This window comes from Larimichthys crocea, chromosome XXII (genome assembly GCF_000972845.2).
Source record: "Larimichthys crocea isolate SSNF chromosome XXII, L_crocea_2.0, whole genome shotgun sequence".
NCBI classification, from domain to species: Eukaryota; Metazoa; Chordata; class Actinopteri; family Sciaenidae; genus Larimichthys; species Larimichthys crocea.
The window spans coordinates 9885842-9912403 of NC_040032.1; the positions used below are offsets into that span (position 1 = coordinate 9885842).

The 26562-nt window shown below is 42.6% G+C and overlaps 1 protein-coding gene across 18 annotated transcripts in view; it reads left to right on the forward strand.

The window, feature by feature from the left end:
- dlg2 (discs, large homolog 2 (Drosophila)) overlaps positions 1-26562 on the forward strand; it is a 138716-nt gene that overhangs the window by 47729 nt on the left and 64425 nt on the right. For 12 of the 18 annotated variants that reach the window (XM_027273595.1, XM_027273599.1, XM_027273598.1 and 9 more), the window contains 3 exons: positions 16268-16351; positions 17103-17267; positions 18641-18700. In XM_027273595.1, coding sequence (XP_027129396.1) covers positions 16268-16351; positions 17103-17267; positions 18641-18700 — 309 coding nt within the window. Of the gene's footprint in view, positions 1-6620; positions 6739-16267; positions 16352-17102; positions 17268-18640; positions 18701-26562 lie in introns of those variants that run through there. The other 6 variants (XM_027273600.1, XM_027273615.1, XM_027273606.1 and 3 more) reach the window with 3 other exon arrangements.

Consider the following 26562-nt stretch of genomic DNA (forward strand, 5'->3'; position numbering starts at 1 on the left):
GGTACTTTCTGTGTGGCTTCATTCACAGCCACAGAGATTTATGCTTGGTTGTTCTTGTTTTAGCCTTTGTAGCTTGTAGTTAGCTTGTTGTTGCTTGTTGTAGCTTGTTGTAGCTTGTAGTTAGCTTTTGTTGTTAGCTTGTTGTAGTTGTAGTTAGCTTGTTGTAGCTTGTTGTAGCTTGTAGTTAGTTGTTGTGTTGTTGATAGCTTGCGTTAGCTTGTTAGCTTGTTGTTAGCTTGTTGATAGCTTGTGTAGCTTGTAGTTAGCTTGTTGTTGCAGGTGATAGCTTGTTGTTAGCTTGTTGTAGCTTTTTTTAGCTTGTTGATAGCTTGCGTTAGCTTGTTGTTTAGCTTGTTGTAGCTTGTTGTAGCTTGTGTTGATAGCTTGTTGTTAGCTTGTTATCTTGTTCTAGCTTGTTTTAGCTTGTTGTTAGCTTGGTTTTAGCTGTTGTTGCTTGTTGTTATCTTGTTGTTAGCTTGTTGTTACTTGTTGTTGCTTGTTGTAGCTTGTTGTTAGCTTGTTGATAGCTTGTTGTTGCTGTTTTGTTTAGCCTGTTGTTAGCTTGTGTAGCTTGTGTTAGCTTGTTGTTTAGCCTGTTGTTAGCTTGTTGTAGCTGTTGTTAGTTTGTAGTTTCTTGTTTGTTAGCTTGTTGTTCGCTGTATTGTTAGCCTGTTCTAGCTTGTCGTTAGCTTGTTGTTAGCTTGTTGTTAGCTTGTTGTTAGCTTGTTGTTAGCTTGTTGTTATCTTGTAGTTAGCTTGTTGTTATGTTGTTGTTAGCTTGTAGCTAGCTTGTAGTTAGCTTGTTGTAGCTTGTTGCTAACATGTTGTTAGCTTGTTTTTAGCTTGTTGTCTTGTTTTATCTTGTTTTATCTTGTATGTATCTTGTTGGTAAGTTAGTATTTATCTCAGTATTTCTCACGGAGCTGCAGTTTTTGGCTTGTTATCTTGTTTTATCTTGTAGTTATCTTGCTGTTAGCTTGTTTTAGCTTGTTTTAGCTTGTTGTTAGCTTGTAGCTAGCTTGTTGTTATCTTGTTGTTATCTTGTTGTTAGCTTGTTGTTATCTTGTTGTTATCTTGTTGTTATCTTGTTTTATCTTGTTTTATCTTGTATGTATCTTGTTAGTATTTAATTTAGTATTTATCTCCGTATTTCTCGCGGAGCTGCAGTTTTTGGCTTGTTGTCAGTTTTTGGTTTCACTTTCCAGCCATGGAGACTCTGCCATGTCTTCATCGTAGCACCTTTAAATCAGGCGTCACGTCCACGTGTAAACGCTCTTCACTGGCTCCACTAAACATTCAGTCTTGGAAGATGTTTTGCAGCATGTTGTCCTTGTTCATGCGCTCACAGTAATAAACTTTCTCTCTCTTATCTGTGTGAAATGAAAGGATCAGTTTTAAAAGATTCTGCACAGAAACAAACGTGACGATTAAACCGGCTGATGAACTGATGAACGTGTTCGTACCTTTGTTACGAGCTGCTGTATTCATTGTTGCAGCTTTGTTCTCTGTCACGTTCAGCCACGTGTGTTTATCCAGGACACACTTTCAGCCTCTCGTGAGTGTGTTTACATCCTGAACAGACATATTTGTAATTGAATCATTAACCTAGTGAGGGGGAAGTGTTGTGTGTAAACATCATCCATCAGCGCTGAGTGGGTTCACTTTACAGTTCGGATTCCACATGCTGTTTGTCACTGAGTCACGGGCTCTGTGTGCTGGAGGAGGTTTCATCTGGAAATCTGCGTCCAAAATGAAAATATGATGGGAGGAACATTAGCCATCGGTATTTAAAACAGTAATAAATCACTATAATATGCATTCAGGCCGGCTTTGAGTCGATTATTCTAAAAATGCATTGAGATGGAGCCAAGGTATCTACCTGCCAGCCGCCTCGTACGTGAGGACGAATCACAGGATACAATTCTTACCTTCAGCAAAAAGCTTCAGAGTCGAGTCAATTTTATTTATATAGCCTCATGTCACAAATCTGAAACGTGCCTCGGGGGACGTTACAATCTGTAAAGCGTTCGACCTCCTCTATTCTTAGATGAAACCCTGTTATCCTGCAACAAAAATGGAATAAATCTCAGTAACTCCAGGACGAGCGACAGAGGAGGAGAATTTGGATTGGAGTTGACAGCCTTCAGGATGAAGAGCGAAACTTTCCATGGGAAGCTTAAACTGGGGAATTTTGAACAATATTATGTAGTCCACCAGCTCAAATGTTTGTCTCTGTGTGCTCTGGGCTCTAAAGTGTGGTCCAGGTACAGAAATCACCTGTGCAGGTAGGGGGCGTGGCCTCAACAGCTATGTGCATGTGACTGAGAAATAGCAGATATTTAAATGTACCTGCATGAATATGATAAAATATATTTTCCCTGTACTATAATTAAGTTCCCTGTTGAAGGCCGAACCTTCCCATAAATTCATGTTAATTCCCATGGAAACTTTCCTTTGAAAATTCCCAGAATTTTGCAACCCTACAGTAGTTTTGGCCCCCGTCTTAAGAAATTGCTGATTCCTTTTGTAGCTTTTTAACAAATCTTGTAACCTAAATGTGAAGAAACTCTTATTGGCTGTGGCTGTTTTTCACGTATGAACCTATGGAAACGTCGCCCGCTGATTTGTGGCTTAATGTCTGTTGACTAGGGATGGGAATCGAGAATCGAGTTCTTGTTGAGAACCGGTTCCGTGTGTTTCAATTCCATGTAATCGTTATCTAACGATTCTCTTATCGATTCCAGAAAGCACGTCACGTAACTTCCGCAAGAAGTTACGCACGCTCGATTCCAGAAAGCACGACAAATTACGCCACGTAACTTATGCAAGTTTTCCACGTGCAGTGCAATCAGTAGTAAACAATGTCACCCACTCGGTTCAAACACTCCAAAGTTTGGCTGCATTTCACCAAAACAGACGTCAACAGGGCGACTTGCCATCATTGCAAAGTGGAGATAACAGCGTCGGGAGGGAACACGACGAACATGCAGAAACATTTGTGCACACAACATGTAATATTTTGAATGAATGTCGTGTTTTTGACACGTTGAATCTCAACCTAGCAGCAGCGGCAGCAGCCAGGCTATGACCACCTCTGCGGTTACAGTGGTCCCTCGTTTATCGCGGGGGATATGTTCTAAAAATAACCCGCAATAAATCCGCGAAGTGAGTTTTACAATTATTATACATGTTTTAAGGCCGTAAAACCCGTAACCACACACTTTTATACACCTTTTTACACACATTTTGTACAATACTCCCTTAGTTAATCAGGACGCAGAACACAATGCATGTTCATACCGTACAGTACGCTGTAAAAAAAAGCGGACTCGCGAAACAGCGAGTCCGCTATAAGTGAACCGCGATATAGCGAGGGACGACTGTACTACGGAAGGTAGTTACACATCGTTATTATTATCCAGGCTGTGGGCCTCTTTTGACTTCGCTGTTGGTTTTGTAACGTTGTGATACTTCTAACTAAACAAAGTTGATGCTGCTCAAACTGTTTGTTCTCCTTTTTTTCCCAAATGAGAATCGATAAAGAATCGAATCGTTAAGCAGAACCGATAAAGAATCGAATCGTTAAGCAGAACCGATAAAGAATCAAATCGTTAAGCAGAATCGATAAAGAATCGAATCGTTAAGCAGAAACGATAATGGAATCGGAATCGTAAAAATCTGATCAATCGCTGCCGTTGACATGTTGCTTTTCTGAAACAGATTATTTTGTCTTTCTGTGTTATGAGAAACTTTGTACCCAGAGGAAGCTGATACAGGATTCATGTCTGATCAACAGTTTGAGAGCGTGCCGTGTCGCCCTGGACGGACTCAGATCGCGTTCAGACCCGGAGGCACCGTTTATTATTTATTCATCATGTGCTCTATGTTTGTGTCAGGCGTCCTAGAATTGCTTCCCACCAGCTCCGTGATTAATTAATCCTCACTGACCTGAAGTCAGTGTTTATTAAAGTGGGCTGTAATTGGGTTTTTACTTACTCTCTCTCTGTGTGTGTGTGTGTGCTCCACTCTCAGTCCTCAGTGTTACAGTTCCATCTAGTGGTTTAGCTCAGTATTTCGTCTCGTGCTGTATGCTGTGCTGACGAATCAGGATGCAGAGCTCACACAGTGCCTGCCAAGGTGTTTGGAAAGAGCCTGATACTGCAGATACTGCAGCTGCGTTATGTAGTCTTCATCCACAGTACTGCGTAAGTACTCAGTGTCACGGCAGACCTTTAATGAGAGAGAGAGAGAGAGAGAGAGCGAGAGAGAGAGCGGGGCTACATGTTGTTTGTGTACGGAGACGCAGCAGGCTCTTACAGCTGAGTCCTGGCTGCAGAGGCTTTCATCAATTTTGCATGTGGATAAAAGGGAAATTCAGTGTGTGCTCATGCAGCAGATCGTGGAAGACACTAGAAGCCAAACCTGCAGAATCATCATCATCATCATCATATATGTCAAACAGCAGACCCAGCAGCAGCTGATATCACTGACTAGTCCAGCAGCAGTCAGCCCAGCTCGGCGTCTGTCTTTCAGCCTTTTATTTCACCAAGCTCTCACCAACCACTAAAAGTCAGTCCCACATTTACTCTTGTCCGGCGGCGTCTCTTCTGCTCTGCCATCGTGTCCATAGAGGCTGCTGCTGAGCCTGGTCACATATCCCATAAACCGAGATCTCGCGAGTCACATCGTGGAGTGACAGACACCATTCATCTGATCAAACCAGATGTTCATCAGATGTTGTCGTCCATCTTTAAACTGCATGTCATGATTATATTTTGCCAGCAGAAGAAATATTCTTACAGTATTCAACCTTCATTTCTTCTGGATGTATTTGTTGTTCGTTAGTCAGTTTGGGTTGAGGAGCTGTGTGTGTCTGTGTTTGAATGTTTTGTTTGTACGCCTACTGATCTTTCCGGGTGTATTGTAACGGATAGCGCCTCGAGCATGAACCGTGAACACGTGCTGCACTCGTGGCTCACGTGTGAACGCCAACAAAACGCTTTAAAGGCTGTTTGAATTTTGAAAAACCAATGGGGTAAAGTCCAAAGCTTGACTGAGCAGTGTAACTCCATCACTCATTCATCATTCATTCACTTTAATGTTGGTCCAGCTGTGATTAAATCACACACACATGCACAGTCAGTCTATAGTAGAGTGAGTGTACAGTACAGGAGAAGTCGCAGTCAGACGATCGGGCAGCGTTACATCCTGACACTGAGCAGGGTGTGACTTTTAGATATGAACCGACTGCGGTTTTGTAATTCTCACCTAGTATGCACACACACACCTTCACCTGGGCAGAGCGCCAGATGAAGGTGTGTGTGTGTGTGTGTGTGTGTGTGTGTGTGTGTGCCTGACAGTATATTTAATACTTAGCTTCACTGAATTTTGTCCAGGAAGGTTTGGACACGTGCAACAAAAGTGTTAAAGTTGTGGAATGGTCAAAAATGAGAAGATTTCATTTTATAAACAAAGTTTCTTCGTGCACATTTTAACCAGTTTAGTGATTTCACCGTCTAAAATCCAGAATATCATTCAAAAGATTTAGAGAATCCAAAAAAATCTCAAAGTCCAAAACAACCTACAACAAGGACATTACCACATGGGCTCAGGAGCGCAGAGCATTGTCAGTAAACACGTTTTATTGCTGCATTAAGAATTCACCACCGGAGATGGACTGTGTGTGCTGTGGTCTGAGTCCAGATTTCAGATTGTTCCAGTGCAAAGATCAAAAACCAGCATCTGTGATGGCGTGGACAGGAGATCAGACTTTTCCTTTAAAGCTGCTACAAGACACTTTCACAGCCGGAGTGTTTCCACCTCCTAATAATCTGATTTTAAGGGAACCTGACCGGACCTGACCCAGTGGCAGACGGCAGAATAACAAGATAGAATAGAAATAGAAGAAAACTCTTCTTGCTGATGGTTGTTTGTCTGTCTCATAACCAGTTGAAAACATTATAATGAACCAGAATGTTCTAATCATGACTTCTGATTGGGAAACAAGTATTCACATTTAAACGTCTAGACATGAATGTGTCAGTGCAGCAGGCGAGTATTTAGGTGGACCTTCTTTTCCTGGGAAACACGGAGTAGCTGCATGTAGTTTAGTTCATCAGTTGACGCCTTGGCCAGCTGGGGGCGCCGTACAGCATCAAGCTGCAGAGAGAGCGCTTGGTTGACCTGCATGCTCCATCATGTAGCAGCTGCATACTCAGTGCATGAATATGAAACAAAAACAGTGACAGTATTTTTCTTTTCTTGATGCAAATATGCAACATAAATCTGGGTAATATGGCAGATTATTCCAGTAATGAGTTAATCCTACAACAGAGACTAACGGGGAGGGGGGGGCGTGGATGGATGGGATGATGAGGTAGAGTGGGAAGAGAGAGAGAGAGAGAGAGAGAGAGAGAGAGGAGGGAGAGTGTATAGCGAGGACAGAGTGTGTTTGTGTGTGTGAGCAGAAGCTCGTATGCAAAAACCTCGCTCACGTGAAGCGTGATCGCTCTTTCTAGCTGCCTTGTTTGGTCCGACTGAAGCTTCTCGTCCTTCTGCCTTGAAGTCTACAGCAAAGTCCATCGTCCGTCCATCGCCCGTCCATCGTCCGTCCATCCAGTGGGTCTTTTTCTAACAGGAATGTCTCCCATAGTCAAAAGCCCAGAGTGCACGCCGCTGCTGTGCCACTGCAAAGTTGCCTGCACCAACAACACTTTGTCGTTGATGTTTGGATGCAAGGTAGGTCACCGAGAGGAACTCCTCCATCAGGCTGAGTCGCCGTAGATCTTCTCTTTGTGTTACGGGATTACTCAGCTGGTGCTGTGAGGAACTATTTTCCATCCTAAAAGCAGCGATAGCACAGTTTTGTTTTTCCATCTGCGATCCTTGAAGCTCTCCTAATGCTTACTGGGGCTTAATGAGGGCATATTTACAGCTACTGTAACATTTCTGCATCCTTCATTTATCACAGCGAGAGGTCAGAAATACTCCTCCATCACTTAAATACTCTGTAATTGTTCTCCTGTGTCTTGTTTCTCTGGCATTTGACCTTAAAGTTGTCTTTAAATCTACCGTCACTGTTCTAAAATCATTTAGAGAAACCACAAAGATGTGTGTGGCACTTTCAGAGAGGCACAGACTGCCTGAAACTAAACTCTCGGGGTAAAGAGGCGAGGACATAGAAAGCTCACATTGATGCTGATAGTACACCATGTGCTTTACAATAAAGTGAAAGCAGTGGTAGCTGCTAATATTGTGAAACTGGAAGTGCTGACAGAGACTTTCACGGTGAGCTGATATTACCAGGAACCGTGGGAGGTCATTTAGAATATTTTTTGCACAGATGGAATACATTTCATCACGTTTAACAAAGCTCAATAAAAACTGAGAACCGGGAAGGAAAATATTAGATTATCTGGAGAACCTAAATAGTTCAGCAGGTCAGGTAAACAGCTGCATGCAGCTGAAGTTTGAATCGTGGAGTAACACAGATAATAGTCGTGTGTTTTGGGGGAGAGGAGGTCAGATTACAAACTGATACAGGTACAGTGACTCGTGCAGTGATTATGCATGATCATGTGGTGCATGTAGTTTCGTCTGCTCGTTCTTCTGATTGTAATTCAGCTCAAATTGTCCACTGAGGTCATTCAAACCTCAACTCGTCTGTTCTGCCTCTGGAGAATTACTTTGCAGTGTCTGTTATTATTGAATAAGGAGGATTCAAAGTATCAAGTTGGATTTATTATTCTTGTACAAGAAGGAGCGTTTAACAGCAACACACAAAAGCTGTTACAGAGAAAAGGCTCAGTACTCCCCTAGTCTGTCTCTCCTGACCTTGTACTGTTGATTTATAATTATCTCTCCCTGCCAGCCTCAGTAAATCAGAGGCCAACTAAGGGAAGTGCACGAGACACACACACTATATGCATTAAAACATTGAACCCAAGTATAATCCTAATTTTTATAACAGTGTCAGAGCAAGAAATACAAAGGTGAGAGGATTGATGTTCTCAGATCTGTTTTAGGTCACATGAGTTGAATATTGTTTGCTCATGCCGCTTGCATAGTTCAGATGTAAACACAAAGTCTCTCTTGTACAGCACCTGATGAAATCAGATCTGAGTGCAGCCGGTAGAAGCTTTGGCTGTGCACGCTCAGCGAGATCCAGTGCATTACATAACTCAATGAAAACAATTAAAGAAATCACAGATATCGACTACAGCAGATCAAATCTGCAGACTGCAGACATCAGCCTATTTAGGACTATAGCATTACTACATATAATCCTGTAAATGACAGTGTATAGTGTTCAACAGTGACTGGAAATACAAGCAGACAGTGTGTTGGTAGAAATCCCAAAAAGAGCTTAAAACCACGAGCTCACAACAGAAATGTGTTGGACTATAAAGGCAAGTAAAGCAGAGGGCAGGTGCTCTTTTTCACATAGCTCAGCTCTCCCTCCTGCTGTCTGCAGGAATTAGGACTGTAGCAGAGAATAAGTGGGGAGAGAATCTAACTGTAGGTATATAAAGCCACAGAAAGAGGTCAGTGCACACAACCGCTAGGAGATTCCACGCTAAAACTACACAGAGCCTCTGAATCTGCCCTCGGCCATGCCACCCCACATTTCCATCTCGTCTTGACTCTGCTGGTTCAGGCTGTGGTGAACATCAGAGAGGAGGGATCGCCTCGTTGGAGCATGACAACGCCACACGTGAGCGGTTACACTTTGCACACAGCTCGGCTCTCGAGTCGCCCGACCCCCCCATTAAAGGAGCGTTCATGGTGCGCTGACGTCATCGGGTTTAAACCAAGAAAACGACCATTCACCAAGAAGTACAGCAGAATCTAACTGATCGTTTGAATGGTGAATAATCAACTTGAAAAATTAAAAACTGTGAAGAGTGACTAATGTGAGATTTCCTCCGGCGTCGGAGTCCTCAGTGTTTAGTTCAGCCTGACACAGAAAAAACAGCTCGGGGTGATCCAGCTGTGTGAAATATGAATAATAGTCACTATACGTTGGACCCACATGCTGCTGCTGCAGTACGACAGCAGCACGATGTTTGGAGTGATGATGATGAACAAAAACTCTGTTCGCTGACTTTAGATTTAAATGTTTTAAAAACAGTTACTACTAGACGTGTATTTGTACCAAAGGGCTGACTGGCAGTGAAGTTTACCATTCATCTCTGTCACCGTGATAAGAAGTACGCAATGAAAACACTATCAAACATACGTTAACCCCAAAGAGCAGAGCACAGAGACAGTAAGTAGCAGCAGAGTTCAGCCAGCTCAGCATGGAAATGACAAATATATTTACGGTTTTCTTGTGTTTTTATCTGTTTAAATTTAAGCAGCCCAAGTAAAATAATGACATTATTAGCCATTCGTTTTGTATCTTGCCTCAACTTTATTGCTCAAGAAACAGACTTCTAGATTTAGATCTGTTATTTTGTGTTAGTTCCAGTTTCAGATGGACTATAGATGGTAAAAACAGGAAACACCCCATGAACTAGTGTTTCTAACAGAAGTTCTCCCGAACATGCATGTGAATCAGTAAGTCCCTATAGCAAACGAAAACCTCACAATCTGTCACTGCTGCCCCCACAGTTCAGGTTTAAATAAGGTTGGTCGCATCAGATTGGCTCCCTTCGATTGGTGGGTCGCTCCAATCACGGTCCTGCATACTTCTAGAAAACATTGACGAAAGTGGCCCCGCCTTCTTCATGCAGGGCCAATGAGGAGGCGGCGAGCACAAACCTGGATCTGCGTACACACAACACAACGCCACAAATAAAGATATGCTCGGGGCGAGGCGGCGGCCGTAAGAGATGGACAACGGACACACAAACGAAACATTTAATTTTAGTCCAATCTTCAGGTTGTTGTCTTGTTTTGGAGGCAATGTCAATCATGAACCCTTGTTAGACAGGTTCAGGTGGCACCTGCTCTGTATCTCGTCTTATTCTTACTCAAATCCGTTCAACCCGTAGAAGGTCGCGTGAGCCTGTCGTTAGCATTAGAGTCCATCTTTATGTTGATCATAATGACGTCCTGACAATGTGTTCCTCCTCTTTTGCTCTCCACATGGACTGTTGCAGCCAGAGCCCGCTCATTGTGATTGGTCGGTACTACTTGGACTACAAATGGGAACCAGTGCCAATAATCTTGGTCTATTGCCTACAGATTCTGTATTCATATGCAGATCTCTGCTTATAGAGATTAATCACGCGCTGCTGACTGAAATCCTCCAGGCTAACTTGCTCTTTTGTTGCCTCACTGATCAAAATATGATGTCAGCCTTGAATCTCTCGTGTTCTGTGCTCTGTGTATAAAAAGGGAATTCTTTGTCACCTTTTTACCTTCTGAGAGTGTGTTGCTCTCATAAATCTTATTATTGCACTTCCCCTGACCCTGTTTACAGTTTTATGAGCACATTTTTGAAGCCTCCATCCACCTCGTCTGTCTCCCTGTAGCATTAGTCCCTCATCCTATACATCAGGTCCAGAGGCTTCATTCACATGGGACTCATCGTGCCTCAGTGACTTAGTTTTACTGTTGTACACAACCAACACTAAAAGTATCTCGTCTGATGCATTCTTGTTTTTGCTTCTGACATGTGCTGCCATCATCTAGACCAAAACAAAGTATTTCTATATGCACATTGACCGAGCATGCTCCATGAAACAGAACGTTGGGACCAGATGAGGAAAAAATGAGGGAAATGCCTCAGTTAGTCTTGAATCATTGATCTCAGTTAAGGCATTACAGTTCTTCACAGTGAACACCAATGAAAAGAAGATTACTTCCTGATGTCCTCCTTCTCCTTGTACACAAACCCCTAATGAGTTAGGACCGAGCTTACCCTCGTTAGTGTGTGTTCAAGAACACTGCGATCCACTGCTGCTGGTTTCTTGGAGGTACTGGTTGGTAGATCTGGAAAAAGACTGAGTTTTGTTTCTGGGGCTGCAGCTTTGGATTGTTCCCGACACAGACGAGACCTACTGTGACGCTGAAAGAAGTTTATTTCAGTTAATCATGGTGTCCATTGGAAAAAATGGGAGTTATGCTTATGGCTTCAGAGGCTGAGGTGTAGATTGAAAGCAAAAGGCCATATGTACAACCAGTGTTTGGTTTGTCTGCTCAGAGCTCATTTTAAGGCAATGAAAGCACAACAGTTCTGATTTTTTAGGTGGTTGTACATTAATAAACATATATTATATTCAATTATATTCAATTTCTGCCAATAGATCCCCCTAAATCCTCCAGATTGGACCTTCAAAGGGAACTTTTACTCTTAAAGAAGTCATCGAGGAAGTTTATTCATGAAGACAATGGACATAAATCAACAGATTCGTGGGAAGATGTTCTGAGGAAGTTTATTTTGGTTAATCCTGGAACACTAACGTCGGGTGATTTTCACCCACACAGTTCTTGTCATGTGATTTTCATTGTGTTGCTGCTGTCTGAGTTGCATGGGTCCTTGTGTAGCTCCAGGCTGCTCACTGATGTCATTAATGGTATGTTTGTTTCCCTCCTCCCATCTATGGTTTTTTTCCAAGAGGCATGCGTTATTGCTACGTTAGTGATAGAGAGAGACATTTTTTGTCTATCTACAATTTGATGCAGGAAGACTTTGTCTTCACCAGACAGGGCTCACATGTCCCAGGAATGGGTGGACCAAAGAACAAGTTCCCAGCTCCATTATTTCTTTTGTTAGAAAGTTTCTCGTTAAGATTACCAGATTTTTTAATAATTTTGCTGCCTTCCCCTCAAAGTTATCACTTAAGTCTCAAACTGCGGCCACTGAAGTGAAACAGATAAGATGCATTCACTGTTTGTTTTGCATCTAATGTTATGCATGCCTCATTTTTAATTTCTTATTTTCACTGTTGCGTATGGCATCGTAATCCTCGTCTACTTTCATCTTATTTCTTTGGTCTCTCTTTCTTGTGAAGCCCTCGTACATGTAATCCTTACTTTATTATCACTTTACTTATTATTCAAATCAAAAGAATGTATTTTCACTTCAGGCTTCACGCATGGCAAACAATGCTCCTTTAATCTGGTTGTATAACATCAGCATGGCTGATTTTTTTCTTTTTTACCCAGCGCTGTAGGGATGCTGTCACACGGTATATTGTAGGTCACTGGGCTTCTCTCAGGCTTGAGGTCAAATGGCCTCGGATCGGTACAGTAGATGTGTCTTCAGCTCCGAGTCTTCCTTCTCTACTTAGCACAAACATTTCACCTCATTATAGCGATTCAACCGTTGGCTGCTTAGCAGTGTGTTATGGCCTAAATATAAGAAACCGAAACGATCATAAACGCTCCTGAGCTTCGCTACATATGTGCAGGAGTCTTATATCGTATTATAGATATTTTGTTCATAAATAGAATAAATGCAGATTGAAACCGAATGAATACTCGATTCTCACCCTCTCCTTCCAAGCATGTAGAAGCAAAAGGCCAGTGTTTGGTTTGGCTCATTTTAAGGCAAGAATTCTTCTTTCAGGTGGTTATACATGAATATTATATTCAATTCCTGCCAATAGATCCTTGACATCTTCCACACTCGACCTTCAAAGAGAACTTTTACTCTTAAAGATGTCATGGACGTCTAGAAAATGGACATAAATCAACAGATACATCTTGGTTCATCTCTAGTTTTCTACGTTATGTCACAAAGTAAACTCTTTGATTAAACGTGACATACGGCTGATCCGATTCATATTCATCGAGCAGTAACTCTGTGTCGCTGTGCATCCTCACGGGCAGTTGCTAGGTTACAGGTACAAAAAGTAAACAGGCAGCGAGGTCCTCGTTAGTCCGTCCGCAGTGCTGCACCAGGGGAAACTGCTCCTCATTAAAATTCTACAGCCGATCATGTATGACAAAGTCAGTCCGACGTGAAGGATCACAACATGAGTCATATTCGTTGAACTGTTAACCGTGTAAGAAGAGTTATAATTTCAGCTATGGCGTGCTTGTAGTTTCTATATTTAGACCATCTCTCCTGTCGCACATTCATTTTGCCATGCTAAGCTAAACAGCAGCAGTCACCTGCCTCCATGGCCCTGTAGCAGCACCCCAGTGCAAACGACATCTGTGTTTGGGACGTGCCTATACAGCCCTGAAGCAGAAAGACACTGCTCTGAGTGCACGGTGTTCTCTGTGTTTGTGTGTTGGAGGTGAAGGATGGAACCAGGGTTAGGTTCAGGCTGAAGTTGGTGGTGCAGCAGGTGGACAGCCTCGTAGACTGGGAGGATGCTGTTGTAGTAAAACTGCATGTCTGCAAATAAACCTATGTGTGAATTTAGTAAATGTACCTACTATGTGTGCTTACAGCTCGTAAATTCAGCCTGTGCTCAATACAACCCACCTGGAGCACTCCTACGGTCTCAACGTGGACGATAACGACGGCATGAGACTTCCACGATGGCGAAGTGCCAGCTAAATGTTTGTAAATGTCAACCTGCTCTGCTGTAATATGAAATCTTTACGTGCAGATATACGTGCAGGCTGTCTGCTTCACATGTAAATGACATCAGTGTGCCGATGGCCATCTCTGATTTGAGCTCGGTGAAGTTTTCATCCAGACTGTGGAACCCGCGGGCGCTCCAGGTTGTGTGCGGGCGCCGTTGGCTGGTTTCTGTCTCGGAGGTTCAGTGTTTTATTTAAGTTAATACATCTTTTATGATCATTGTGTCAACAGCACCACTGAGGAGAAGATACAGAGACAGACAGAGTGAGTGAGAAGGAGAGAAGAGATAATACCTGACAGCCTCACACCGTACGAGGTGTCAGCTCTGTGACTGTAATGGGTGAAGTGGAAACTTCTCATCAGCTGTTTTTTTTATTATAGGTTTAATTTATAAGTTATTAACACGTCTAACACACGTTAAAAGGAGAAAGAAGAGAAACAGAGGAGTGTTTGAATGAATATCACAACAATGACGATATTTCTATAACTTTCTCATGATTGAATTGTTTGGATCAGGGTCAGGGTCTCCTGTAAATTTCTGGAAACTTTCCATGGGAAGTTAAGCTCTGGAATTTGGGAAACTCTGTGGGAATTATGGAAATTTATGGAAATTAACTTAACACATAAATATGAACATTTAGCTGTGTCATAATTAGGCATCCATGCAAAATAATATTATTTTATTGAACAGTATTATGTAGTCCACCAGCTCACATGTTTGTCTCTGTGTGCTCTGGGCTCTAAAGTGTGGTCCAGGTACAGAAATCACCTGTGCAGGTAGGGGGCGTGGCTTAGCCCTGCAGTAAGCAGTGTGCTATGTGCATGCGATTGCATGAAATCTGGTTGTTTTAGTCGAGATGATGCTAAAATATATTTTCCACAACTATATTCAAGTTCCCTGTTAAAGGACCAACCTTCAGTGTTGTAAATACCCAGTTTATTGCCATAAAGTTTCTATCTTTGCAACCCCAGTTCATTCAGATATTAACGTTCCCCACACGATGAATCACAATCCCTTCATCAATGAAGACCTCGTCAGTGATGTGATGCTGCAGCCTCTGCAGCAGACCAGCTGCTCATTCATCTCCAAACACAAACAGACCAGGTTGTAAATCTGCTCCTACACATCGCTGCAACAGGACACGGAGGGGAAACGCCGTCTCCGTGCTGGTATCAGGTGTTTCTACACACACTCTTGATAGAGGTGGATTTATTGGTAAAAGAACATCCAGTGCACGCGTGCATCGTCAGGCTGAAACACTCTATCTTCTGCCATCTCATGATGAATCCTGCTGGGAGGCAGTAATTACACAGCGCATTGAAGAACTGATTCAGTGACTTCAATGAAACTCCTACCTGCGTCCTAATAGCCCCCCAAAAATAGCAGCAGCACAAAGATGCTGAGCCGAACTTCAGACACCTGAACGGAGGTTTTGTTCGCCGAACAGCTGATGATTTTATTCCCTCTGTCGTATTTACAACATATTTCATTTGAAAGGTCTGTCGCCTGCTCAAAGAAAGGGTGATGTAACAGAGTGGTAAACATGGTGGGTGTCGTGTCTTCAAGGAACCGAAAAACAACAATTCTTTCTAAAGAATCAGCTTCCTTTGTCAGTTAACCTTTTTATTTCTCTCACTGCATCTTGCAGTAGATAACGCACGGACAGAACGCAGCTCTGTTTGTAGAAGCTGATATATACTGCTGACCTCGAGCTGCGTCCTCCCAACATTAAAATGCATCTATTTACATTTCTGCCTCCAGGCGTCATCAGAAATAACCGTGATCAGTGGAGCGTTCCAGTTGTTTTGTATCTCAGCAAACAATGTGTTTGTTTGTTTAACCCCTCGTTCTCTGAATGTGAGTGTGCAGGATGGACTGTAGCAGCCAGGCTCTTTCTATCTTGTGAGATGATTTGGTCAAATGTTGCCTTGACAACAGGGTCCATCTCCAAATTCACACTGCTGACACTTAAAGTCCGAAGCTCTTAGATGGTTTTGAGTATCGAAAACTATCTCAGTATATTTTTACAGAGCTGTAGTGAAGCTCAGCGTGTCCTCCACTCTGTGTGGAGCTGATGAACACCTATACCTGCACAAAACCTGTCAGTCAAAGCGTCCCCACTCTTAATCCTGCATAACTTTAAGCCTTAATATAACCTGAACAGGTGAGTTGTATATAAATTCACCCTCAGTACAGTTGTCATGAACGGGGAAATTAGCTACAGAGACCAAAACTGTTTTTTGTACCAGGCTGTAAACATGTTTATTTCTGCTGTGAAGTTGGACATTTGGACATGGGGACTTATGGAGACTGACTCACTTCTGGAGCCAGCCTCAAGTGGACGTTAAAGGAACTGCAGTTTTTTGGCACTTTGCTTCATTTCACAGTCTTATTAATATTAATGAGCTGACTGACACACCACCACGTCAGTGAGTGCTGCAGTTGTACTAATCTTTTGATTTAATGCAGATTTATTTCTATATATTCTTCATAAGAAATTGTGGCTTTGGGCTGCAGCTCACCTGGGTGTGTAACCGTGCCACGGGATGATCGTGTCTGTTTCTTCCTCTGTTTGTGTGCGTCCACATCTGTCCTGCATGTCCTCACACCTGTCGTGCTGATGCAGACGCCTACAGTCCTGTAAGTGTCTGAACATGTGGATGAGCGTCTCCTCCTGTGGGTGTGCTGCTTGTATGATTGGGATCTTTGATATGATCATGTATGGACTTGTGTTTGTGTTTGCTCGTTGTAGTTACATTTGGTCCTGTTACTCTCTCCAGAACAGGCCACCAGCTGTACAGGGGTCACCCCACAACGGCCAGCCCTCACCCTGCATGAACCCTGCCTTGATGAACGCTCCCTGGGTGAGAGACCACCCCATATCATCCTGATGGTCACCCACCAGTGTCATCTTTATTATTGCTTCATTTATACTGTTAACATTAGTCACTGGGTTTACACGGTAACCAGGGATCCATTTCCATCCAAGAAAATGTTCCAAACGTGAAACTGTCTGAAGCTTCTCGTGATCTAATTACTTCATTTCCTTTAAACATATAAAGGACAGACCAACCCTAAGAACAATGGAAGTCAATAATCAGAGATAGAAGAAAAAAATTCCAGATAAAGACACAGAAAACTAGAAATATTATTATTATTGCATGTGTACATTTATAAAAATACATATTTAGAAGCAGAACATCATTCTAAGTTTGTGCTGTTGTTCTGTTGATCTGCATTAAATCTGAATACTTTAAAGTGTTCAAATTGACGAAGCAATTTAAAAATAATCTGTTTTTTTTCATGCAGAACACAAACCTTTAACCTTTTTAACAAAAAGTGTCTTTAAATGAAGCTCGTTAGCATCTACAGAAGGAAAAAAATAATATATTCTAAGTGAGTGAGTCACTACGCTATGTATAATTAATATTTCACATTCATAAATGATGGTATTCCACAAATTAAACTTTAATTAAAACCTTGTAACTGTGAATCTGCAGCTTCTCGGTCGATGTCTGCACACCGTTATCTCATTATCTCTGTCACAGTGTGACGATGACATCACGGAAAGGAAACACTGATGATCCTTTGTCCGTCTCCTCTTCCCGTCCTCAGCAATACCACTACCATGAAGACGACTCGCCGCCTCTCGACCAGGGATTCCCGCGGCTCACCAACGAAGTGCGCGCTCCCGAGCTCGTGCACGTGTCCGAGAAGAACCTGTCTGAGATCGAGAATGTGCACGGCTACGTGTCCCATTCCCACATTTCTCCTCTCAAGGTGAGCACGCCGACCTCTCTCCCATCGTGACCCTGCAGCTGCCGGCGTTCCTCAAAGGTCTCGAGGAAGCGAACAGGAACTCTCTCCACATCCCTCCTTCTCTCTACCTTTACCATTCCTTGCACACCTGTCCCCTCTGCATTGTCTCGTTTCATGAAGCACCTGTGTGCGTCTCCAGCCTTGAACATCTCAGTGTCTTTAGAGGTTTCAGCCACACACACAGTGTGTGTGCAGAGTTTGCTCTGATGTCTCTCTACTCTCAGGGTTTGGTCAGCAGAGGGCAGTGTTGTAAATGAAGAGAAGTGCTGTTGTGTCGTTCGTTTCATGTGAGAACAGGCAGAACATCGAGCAGCACCTGCAGAAGTAATGTTATTAGTTTGATCAATTGTAGGGATGCAATGAAATGATGTTTATGGAGCCAGATCATATTTAAGAACATCATAAGGATCTTGTGAGTGCGGAGATGGGTTCACATTTGTTTAGATGTGGATCTGATCTGACGTCTTTGCACATGCAAACACACTCTGCAGTAAATCTAACAATGTGTGACGAGAATCCTGCAGGTGTAACGTCGTCTTTCTTCGATTGGCTTCCATCTGTGCATCTAAAAATTGTCTTATAATGGTTATTAGATGTGAAAATGATTGAACTTGTTGTGTATTAAATGACGTTGGCCTGCTTCGATCACGTGACAGAGCAGAGTACTCATCTTACTACTTATCGTATCGTTGCAGTGAGACGATGAAGTTAATGCGTTTGTCTTTGAATATCAGACACACACAGAGTGCGCCCTCTCCCTGAGATATCTGTCGGTGCAGTGATGACGTTGGTTGTCGTACGTTGTAGAAAAAAGTGTAGGTAGCAGAGACGTGCCAAATGTCTCGCTGATGATCTTCATCGTAATGTTTCAAAGTTAACGAGGTCTTCGTTTCTGTAAATGTGACACACGGCGGCTGAAACGACCTCGAAACAACCTCTGGATCTGGCAACCAGCGTGTTTTAAGAATGCTGTTTGAAATCTGGGAGCCAACAACTAAATTAGCAGGCGTGGACGGAGACGCTGCCTCCACCCTGATCGGAGCATGAGTGTTTTTTAAAGGTGTTTTTCTTCCACGTCTCATCAGTGGATTTGATTTTGCATCAGTCTGAGTTGGGAACGTCTCCCACCGGCTGAAGTGATCCACCCCCCCTCATCCTCATCCTCTTAACCCCTTTCAACATTTTCCCCTTCTCCTCCCTCCAACATGTGACAGGGTAACTATTACTAATGCTTTTTTATCCTCATGCATCCGGCTCCCTTCTCCTCTCTCTCTCTCTCTCTCTCTCTCTCTTTCTGCTGGCTAGTGATCTTGTCTTTCGTTTCTTACCTGCAGCCTGCACTGGTTACCCGTTTTGATCTTGCGTACCCGGGTGTGACCACAGCAAACTACATGGCAAGTTTTATTTCATTTTATTTTTATTTGACCTCCGGGGAGTCTCCTTCCCCTGCATTTCTTTCTTTCATTTTTTTGGTATAACTTCAAACTCTTCCTTATTTCTGGGTCTCTGTATCCAGAAGATTGATGTCCTCTGACTCTGCATGGACTTTGTTTTGGTGTTGTCTTCAGTCCTTTCCTTTTTCTTGTGGGTCGCTGCCCTTTTTCTCGTCATAGCCACACTCTGTCAAATACAACAACACATGCGTGTTCGTGACCCATTTGCTTGCCGGCAAACTCCATGTGCTTGCTGTGGTGTTCCTGTGATCTGTCTCTGTTACTAATCATGTGTTATATGTTGAAGAGTTTCCTCTTAAAGCTGGGGTCAGTCATGCTGCATGTTTCCCGTTAACGTCTGGTTTTGACGTCCTGGGAATGAACCAATCAACAATCAACAATCTTTTTATCCGAAGGCAATAACATGTTACAGCATGCTCTACTGTGTGTACTCTGATTTAACATTACAATAAGTGATAGTAATGTTTAATTGGGTAAAGTGTAAAATGAGTCTAGGCTCCTCCGTAATGAGTCTAATGCTTTCATCCTGTCGAGGAATCTCAAGGTCGCTCATTAACTGTCAGCTTTTAGCGCGCCAAAGAAAAGTGAGACTCATCACTGATTGTATTTAAAGACTTGCAGAAGCACAGGCTGTGTTTAATAACGGGCAGGAGTCATCACTTTATAATAGTAAGTAGAGAAAGTGTTTCGCGTGTTCGCTGGGAGCTCAGTGCGGCGTGATAATGATGCAGCCGCTGAACTTTTTTATGGTGAGTGCTCGGAGTCGGAATTAAAAGACAATCGAGGACATAAACTCACGCGTACACTAATTTATATATATGTATATATTGTTTTTTTATGAGTAGCATAAACAGAACTGCAAACTGAACTTGGTTATACAACCCTGCGTTGTAAAATGACCTTGTATCCTCGTATCGGAGTTTTAAAGTAAGCAGGCCACCGGAAAAACATCCTCACTGTAAAAAGTGAAATATCTTTTGATAAAGACGATTTCTTTTTAAATTTATCCCTTCCTCGGGAGACGCACACTTAATTAAATGCTCCATAACCCAGATTTATTCAAGCGCAGTTTATGAGATGCAGTGATTTATTGTTCGGTTTTACTAGAACATGCGAGGAGCCTTTTGAGGACAAACCTCTGAGCCGGATACAGAACGTGTTTGAAAAGTCACCTGGAATTAAAAATAAAACCAGTTTCATCTGTTTTTTTTTTCCTCTTACACTTTTTTGGAAACGTTTTGTCGCTTCGTGGTAACTTTTGTTGCAGATTCTGATTAAATAACTGAAAGATGAATCAGTAATAGAGCATGCATACATCTGCTTGCATAACTATTGACTTTCTGCGGGTGTAATTTCCTGGTGGGCCGGTTCCCTCGTGGCGTGGAGGTGGACCTGACTCGTTCCTTAATGTGAGTATGGGAGAGGCAGAGCGACAGAGAGAGAGATGAGTGTGTAAGGGAGTCGTAAACAGGCCCAGAACCACAAATTCTGTGCTCAACCTATTTGTTTCCTCCCAGCCTTGGGACTTTTGAATGAAAAATTGCTTTAATACAGCCGGTATAATTGTAAAGGCAGCAGGGAGGCAAGAATTATGGTTTGTCTATGACCAGAGGAAGTGTAACCCCTCCCTCGCTGGCCGAATCAAGCACCACAGATTGGGAGAGTGCGACTCAGGCAAGACATTATTGATTCTAACTGCTGCAATGTCTTATTGATCACCGGCCTCTTTCCATGGTAATATCAGCCTGTAAAAACACATGCATTTCTTTTGCAGCAATTACTTCTCTGTCAATCACACGGGGCTGAAGTTTGTGAGTAATAAATAGCAGTTTGATGAAGGCTGCGGTGGCACTCGCTGATTTATGCTCGGTGAGGTCAGAGCGCTGCAAACTTTCATCCTATGGGGAAACGGTTTCTCCCTGTCGTCATTATTCCTCCGTTATCTTCTCATCCGCACAATGGGAGGCCCCGACTGTCTCGTGAAAACTCTCAAATTGGCTTTTTTTTTTTAAACCGCCGTGGGTTGGCGGGGATGTGGATGACAACAGAGAGGACAGGAGAGCTTTGTTTGAGAATGCACAGTTTCAAACACGGAGACAATTAAACGTGCTTAACGCTGCCGGGGTCAGTGTTCGTTAAAGTCGTGAGCTTCTGACTTAAAGGTCCCGTATTTTACACTTTAAGGATTTTGTGTAGTTACTGACTGGAAACCTCTCCGCTTCTCGGCATGTACGCAAACTACGGTGATTGCAGAACACGTGAAAAATTCATTTTGGGCGACTGTACACTTAGAAAGACGTCGGTTTAACAATCTGTGGATATAAAAGTCTCATTCTGAGGTGATAGGACATCGTTTCAGTTGGTTATGCACTAATGCAAACATATTCTGTTAACAGAGCCTTCTAAATCTGACACACTGGACCTTTAAGTGCAGTAAAGAAGTGTCCAGTTCAAACTCTAACTCATCTTGACATGCTATTTTTGGAGTGATGCATAAAGTTTGGTGTATTTTGATGCCGGGCGGGTTTATTTTGCTGTCACAAGGACAAGAAATGTATTTCCTCCCAGCTGAAAATCATATCTGAGGGTGGTGAGTCTATTTGTTGGGCCGGGGCAAAACAAATTGATAAGTGACTAGTGTCCTTGAAACCGGCTGAATATTATAAGGGCAGAATGTTGTGGCAACAGTTCCATCACTCTGAACCTCGTCGTGCTATCAGAAGGCCGTTTCATAGCGTTTGAGCTCAGGGAATATATAGATGACATTTTTTTATATGAGTGGGACAGATTGTGTTTTATCTTCCTGCTTCTTTTATGGATTTGTTTCTCGTGTGCGACGCAGAAACATTGTTCCTGTCACAAAGTCGATTCGAAATGCTGCAGTGCAGGTTCCGTTTTTTTTGGAAAATGCCTCTGTTATCTCTGTTTTATTTATTTATTTTCTGATTTAGGTTTGTATAAAAGACTGTGCTTCATGACAGAAGCACAGATCCGGACCTTAATTCAAATATTTGCCCTGAGCCCAGTTGCTAAATCCAGGCCCGTTGTGGCCCACAGTGCAGAATAACAGAACCATGCAAGCTGCAGGTTGAGGCATGCCGGTGAGCAGAAGGAAAACGGCCACTTGTTTCTTCAGATTCAATATGTGAAGATCTTTATTTTCTCTGTTGGTATTGACCTCCAATTGAATTGTTTTGTTTTGTTTAGTTTAGTTTTTTTTAGTCAGTGAATCTTTATTGAGTTTTTCACAGACTCTGCAGAGATGACACAGACACACTGAATAGAAAAATCCATCCACTTTACATAACTGCTTATCCTTATCAGGGTCACGAGCTGAAGAATAATTAAAAAAAAAGACAAATGAAAAAATGCATTGGAGGACGAAAATCTATCTGCTGGTTTTTAAATCAGAATGATAAAAACCGAAGGACCTTGGCCAATTCGTGTGAAGTTGTTTAAAATAAAGTTGAGTGCTGAGTTAAATAAATTCTTGTGGCCATGCAAAAAGACACAAAGAACGTCTCCGAGCAGCTGCGGCCAGTCGAGAACAGCAAGGACCGCGCTATGGACGAGATGCACGGAAGATGGCGAGCGAAGCTTGAACTCTCGTACTTCAGTCTGTCACAGTAGCACCCGGGCTCGATGGACTCCCCTCCTGCTCCTGAACCTCTAAAAAGCTTCAGTAAGGTCTGAGGTCTGGTAGTGCTGCACAAAACATGTGACTTCCACACTGGATGCATCGTTTCCTCCAACAAACCAACCAACAGCTGACGAGGTTTGACTTTGTCGTCAACCATGGCAAAACTAAAGATTGTTGATTGTCACATTGTAACTCGGTTTTGCAGACCTCATTGTAAAATATTCAATTGTCTGTAAATGAACCAGCTTTAGTTTTAATTCTTACTTTTCATTAAGACCCAAACATTGGCAGAGATGGGCGAAGATACGAGTAAAGAAACTTCACCCGAATGAAATTATCATGTAAAGGTTACACAGAAAAGTCCATTCATCATCAGCAAATGCATGAATATTCATTACACAGTTGATAAAACAGCTACTTTTTAGTCTTTAACTGGGTCGGAGGAACTGTCTGGACTCACAGTCATCAAAGAGATTCTTTAAAATGTCTCCCCTTCTTCTGGAGATAGTCCGTTATCAAAGTGCCCATCTGCCTTTTCATTGGAAACTCGAGTCTCAGAAGATAATGTTGCTATCGAACACTGTCAAAAGTCTCAGGAAGCTTTTTCGTAGTCCGGTCTCGGACGTCAGATTTACGTCTGAGATGAAGAAGCGGAGACACATCTGTTAAAGTGGGTTGGAGGAGTCATGGTCAGTCCTAAACTGCTGGCTTTGTAAAAGGACACAAGAAAATCTGACATAACCCCAAAACGCTTGAATGCTACCGTTCAAGTCCGGACAGAAGAACGCCGCAGGAACACAGTTTAAGCAACGGTCAACAAAAAACCTCTCTGGCTTCAAATGGTGATGCTTCATTTCTGTTGGTGTGCCCGGACGTGTTGTTGTGGTATCATTCACAGATGGCCTTTATGTGGTCCATGACCCGACGTCGGTGTAAAGACTGTCTTTAAAGCGAGCGAGGAAACACAAGGAGTCAAAATGTCCCGCAAAGTGCGGCTGACCTCCTCCGCTGCTGATGGTCTGTTCACGAGTAGTTCCCATCAAATCTAGATTGAACATAATGACACACTGCAAATAACCCCGCGGACCGATCTCGCCGTCTATATGTGAGAGATTCAGTGTTCGCTGTCTACACTCAGACGACTATGGGATCCTCCAAAATTGATTTGCTCTTAGTGGGTTTCTGTAAGAGGTCAATTTTGTGCACTTTAGCCATTTTCCCTTAAAATAGTTTTTTTTCTTTCTCTTGTTCGCTGATGGAAAAACCGCCTGTGAAGATGAATTAAAGGTGGAGACGACGCTCAAAGAAGAAATATTGAACGTTAATTTATTTATTATTAACTCGAGGGAACATCTTAGAGACAAAAAAATAAAAAACAGGACTGCATTTAAAAGAGGTCAGCTCTTAAACAGAGGAACAGGAAATGGAAAGCCATTAAACAGAAACAGCCATTAGTACTTCTCAAATCATGAGATGGAGTCTGACTGTAGCCGAGAGGCTGCGACGGAGCGTCGTGTGTGCCGACTGTCTTTATTCAGTCAGGCTTTCAAGCAAGACGTTTCTTTGTTGCTGCTGTCTGAACAGCTGCACTTGAATTCATCTGACAGTGAGGTACGACCTCAAAATAATCACAGCATGACCTAAATGAATATTTAACGTCCTTTAAAAAGCATTTTTCCACATTTATACTGGAAGGATGACGATGTAGATGTATTTATTTCCACTTTAAAACAGTCGGATAGCAGCTGCAGCAGCTTGGATATTTGGTCAAAATTCAGTTTTCAGAGTTTTCACTGGTTAAAACATCTTATGCAAATTTTTTGCAGCAACACATTTTGTTAAATCATCACGAGGAGGCTGCTCATTAGATTCAAGCAGCGCTCGCCTCTGACGACGAATCCTAAATTGGCACAAAATGTGAAATTATTGTTAAGTTGAATCTTCAAGTCAGTTTTTAAAACTGCATTAATGGAGTCGAAGCAAACAGGCCGTGTTCCAGAAGTCCTGAATGTTTAGGTGTGGACTTTGATCAGCTCATCCTGAGTTTTTGCATAGAAACTGTCCAGGATTCAGTTTGCAGATGATTTAACTCTTTATCATCCAAAGCTGTGCAGAGCTGAACCACATAAAAACAATAACAAAAGATGTAGTTCGATGACATCGATGAAAATGTGACTCACAGACGAGGTAAAGGAGACACGACGCTGCTGACAGGCGACCGCACAGATTTCTCAGAGTTCTTGGAATAACGTAATAAAATATTTATCGTAGCACCGGTTGTTTTCAGACGCTTTCATGCGGAGACATTACATAAATGTCAAAGTCGATTTACTTGTGTAAACTGTGACATAATGCGCTCTCTGTCTCAGTTAGACATGACTTGTAATCTCAGGTCGGTCTTGAAGACAGTTACAGTTTTATAAGAGGAAGACACTCAGCTCGTCCCACAGTGTCTCGGTCTCTGCTGCTTTTTTAAAAATGTATCCCACAAGTTCTGGAAGTGCAGCAGCTCGTGCAGAGTGAAGCAGTTTTTATCTCTGACACATTCATGACAGTTTGCCAGAACCTCTCACATGTTTTTATTGACTTCTTTGTTTTTTACGTGGACCTCGGACTCCTCACTCCTCTGAACCGGCCACAAGTGACTAACATCTGCCTCGGCATCCACAGATGAGTTTGGTTTCATCTTAATTTAACTGCAGATGAATCCCACAGCAAATATGCAACGATGCACTAAAATGAGACATTATACAAGATGAATGACGTCATGTTTTATCTTCTCTGTCCTCACTTACACTATTCCATGGATCTTAAAGAAAACTGAGACTGGATTAAACCCTGTTCATACATCTGGGTAAAGAATATACTGTACAAGAAGCTACAGCAGCTCTCCGCTGGTCGCTTTTGGCAGTTGTGGCATTGCAGTCGGTGCTTCACCATCTGTCGCCTGGCAGAGATGTTCACTCTACTGAGCGTTGAACTCTGTGTTCTCTGATTTTTACAGATAAATCAAACGAACAAATGAAGAAGTAACCCGAGCGCTCGTGGTGCTCTGATTATTGTGTTTTAAATGTTTTCTTATGATTCAAACGTCGTTGACTGAGTGAAACATCTCGACTTGTTCAGCCCCAAAAAAAGCAAGAAATCATTACAGAGAGACAAAGCCGCCTCACGTTGTGGCGTTCGCAGTAAAGAGGATCTCTTACATAGGCGATGACAGACACCGGCGTGCTCGTTACTAAGGAAACTGAGTGCCGATGACGTTTTTCTGTCGACTTTTAAAAGCTGTTTTTTATTAGTGAAATAATATCAGTTCACGCCGTGGGAGGTCTGATCTGTTTCCCCACACCGTCACTACTGTGAAAGCTGTTATCTGCATGTTTACACACACTGTGCAGGCCGACATGTGCACACATATCTCACGTCGGTCACTCATACTTCGCTGTTATCTGCTGCATCCGTGCGGCGGTGCTGACGATGATCCAGGTGAGCAGCGAGAGAGATAAATCCAGATCAGCTCTTCCACATCTGTCCTGGTTAACGGATAAAACAGGTGATCACCGCCCCTCATCATCATCATCAAACAAACCCTTCAGACATGACTAACCCGAGTTAGTCCACACACATCATACAGTCTGAATGTTCAGGATAACGTCTATGATCAATTAGCGGCCTCGTTAACATGAACATGACTTTACAAGAGGGTCACACAGCGGAGACGTGATTTAATGAAGGTCTGTCTACAAGCATCAGCACCGTCCAGTGTGCTGGCTGTAATTAAGTCCTTGTTAACTTTCATATGAATATATATTTATATATTTAGTATTTACTGGCCTGTGCATCTGTCTGTGTTTCTGTGTCTGTGTGCTTTAACGTGCCGATTGTGCATCACTCAGCAAGTCAAGGTCAATGGTCCAGTCCAATATGTCAATCTCTGTCAACAGCTAGCTGTGTGTGTGTGTGTGTGTGTGTGTGTGTGTGTGTGTGTGTGTGTGTGTGTGTGTTTCGGCTCTAAAGCTTTCACTTACTCATTTCTTTGTTTTGCAATCGACTCATCAATTCGTCTGGATTAGAGAAATATTATTATATTTATTTCAGGATTGAAATGCGATTATGCTATTATGATACGTTGGTGACGCTCGTGAGCAGACAGTGTCTGTCT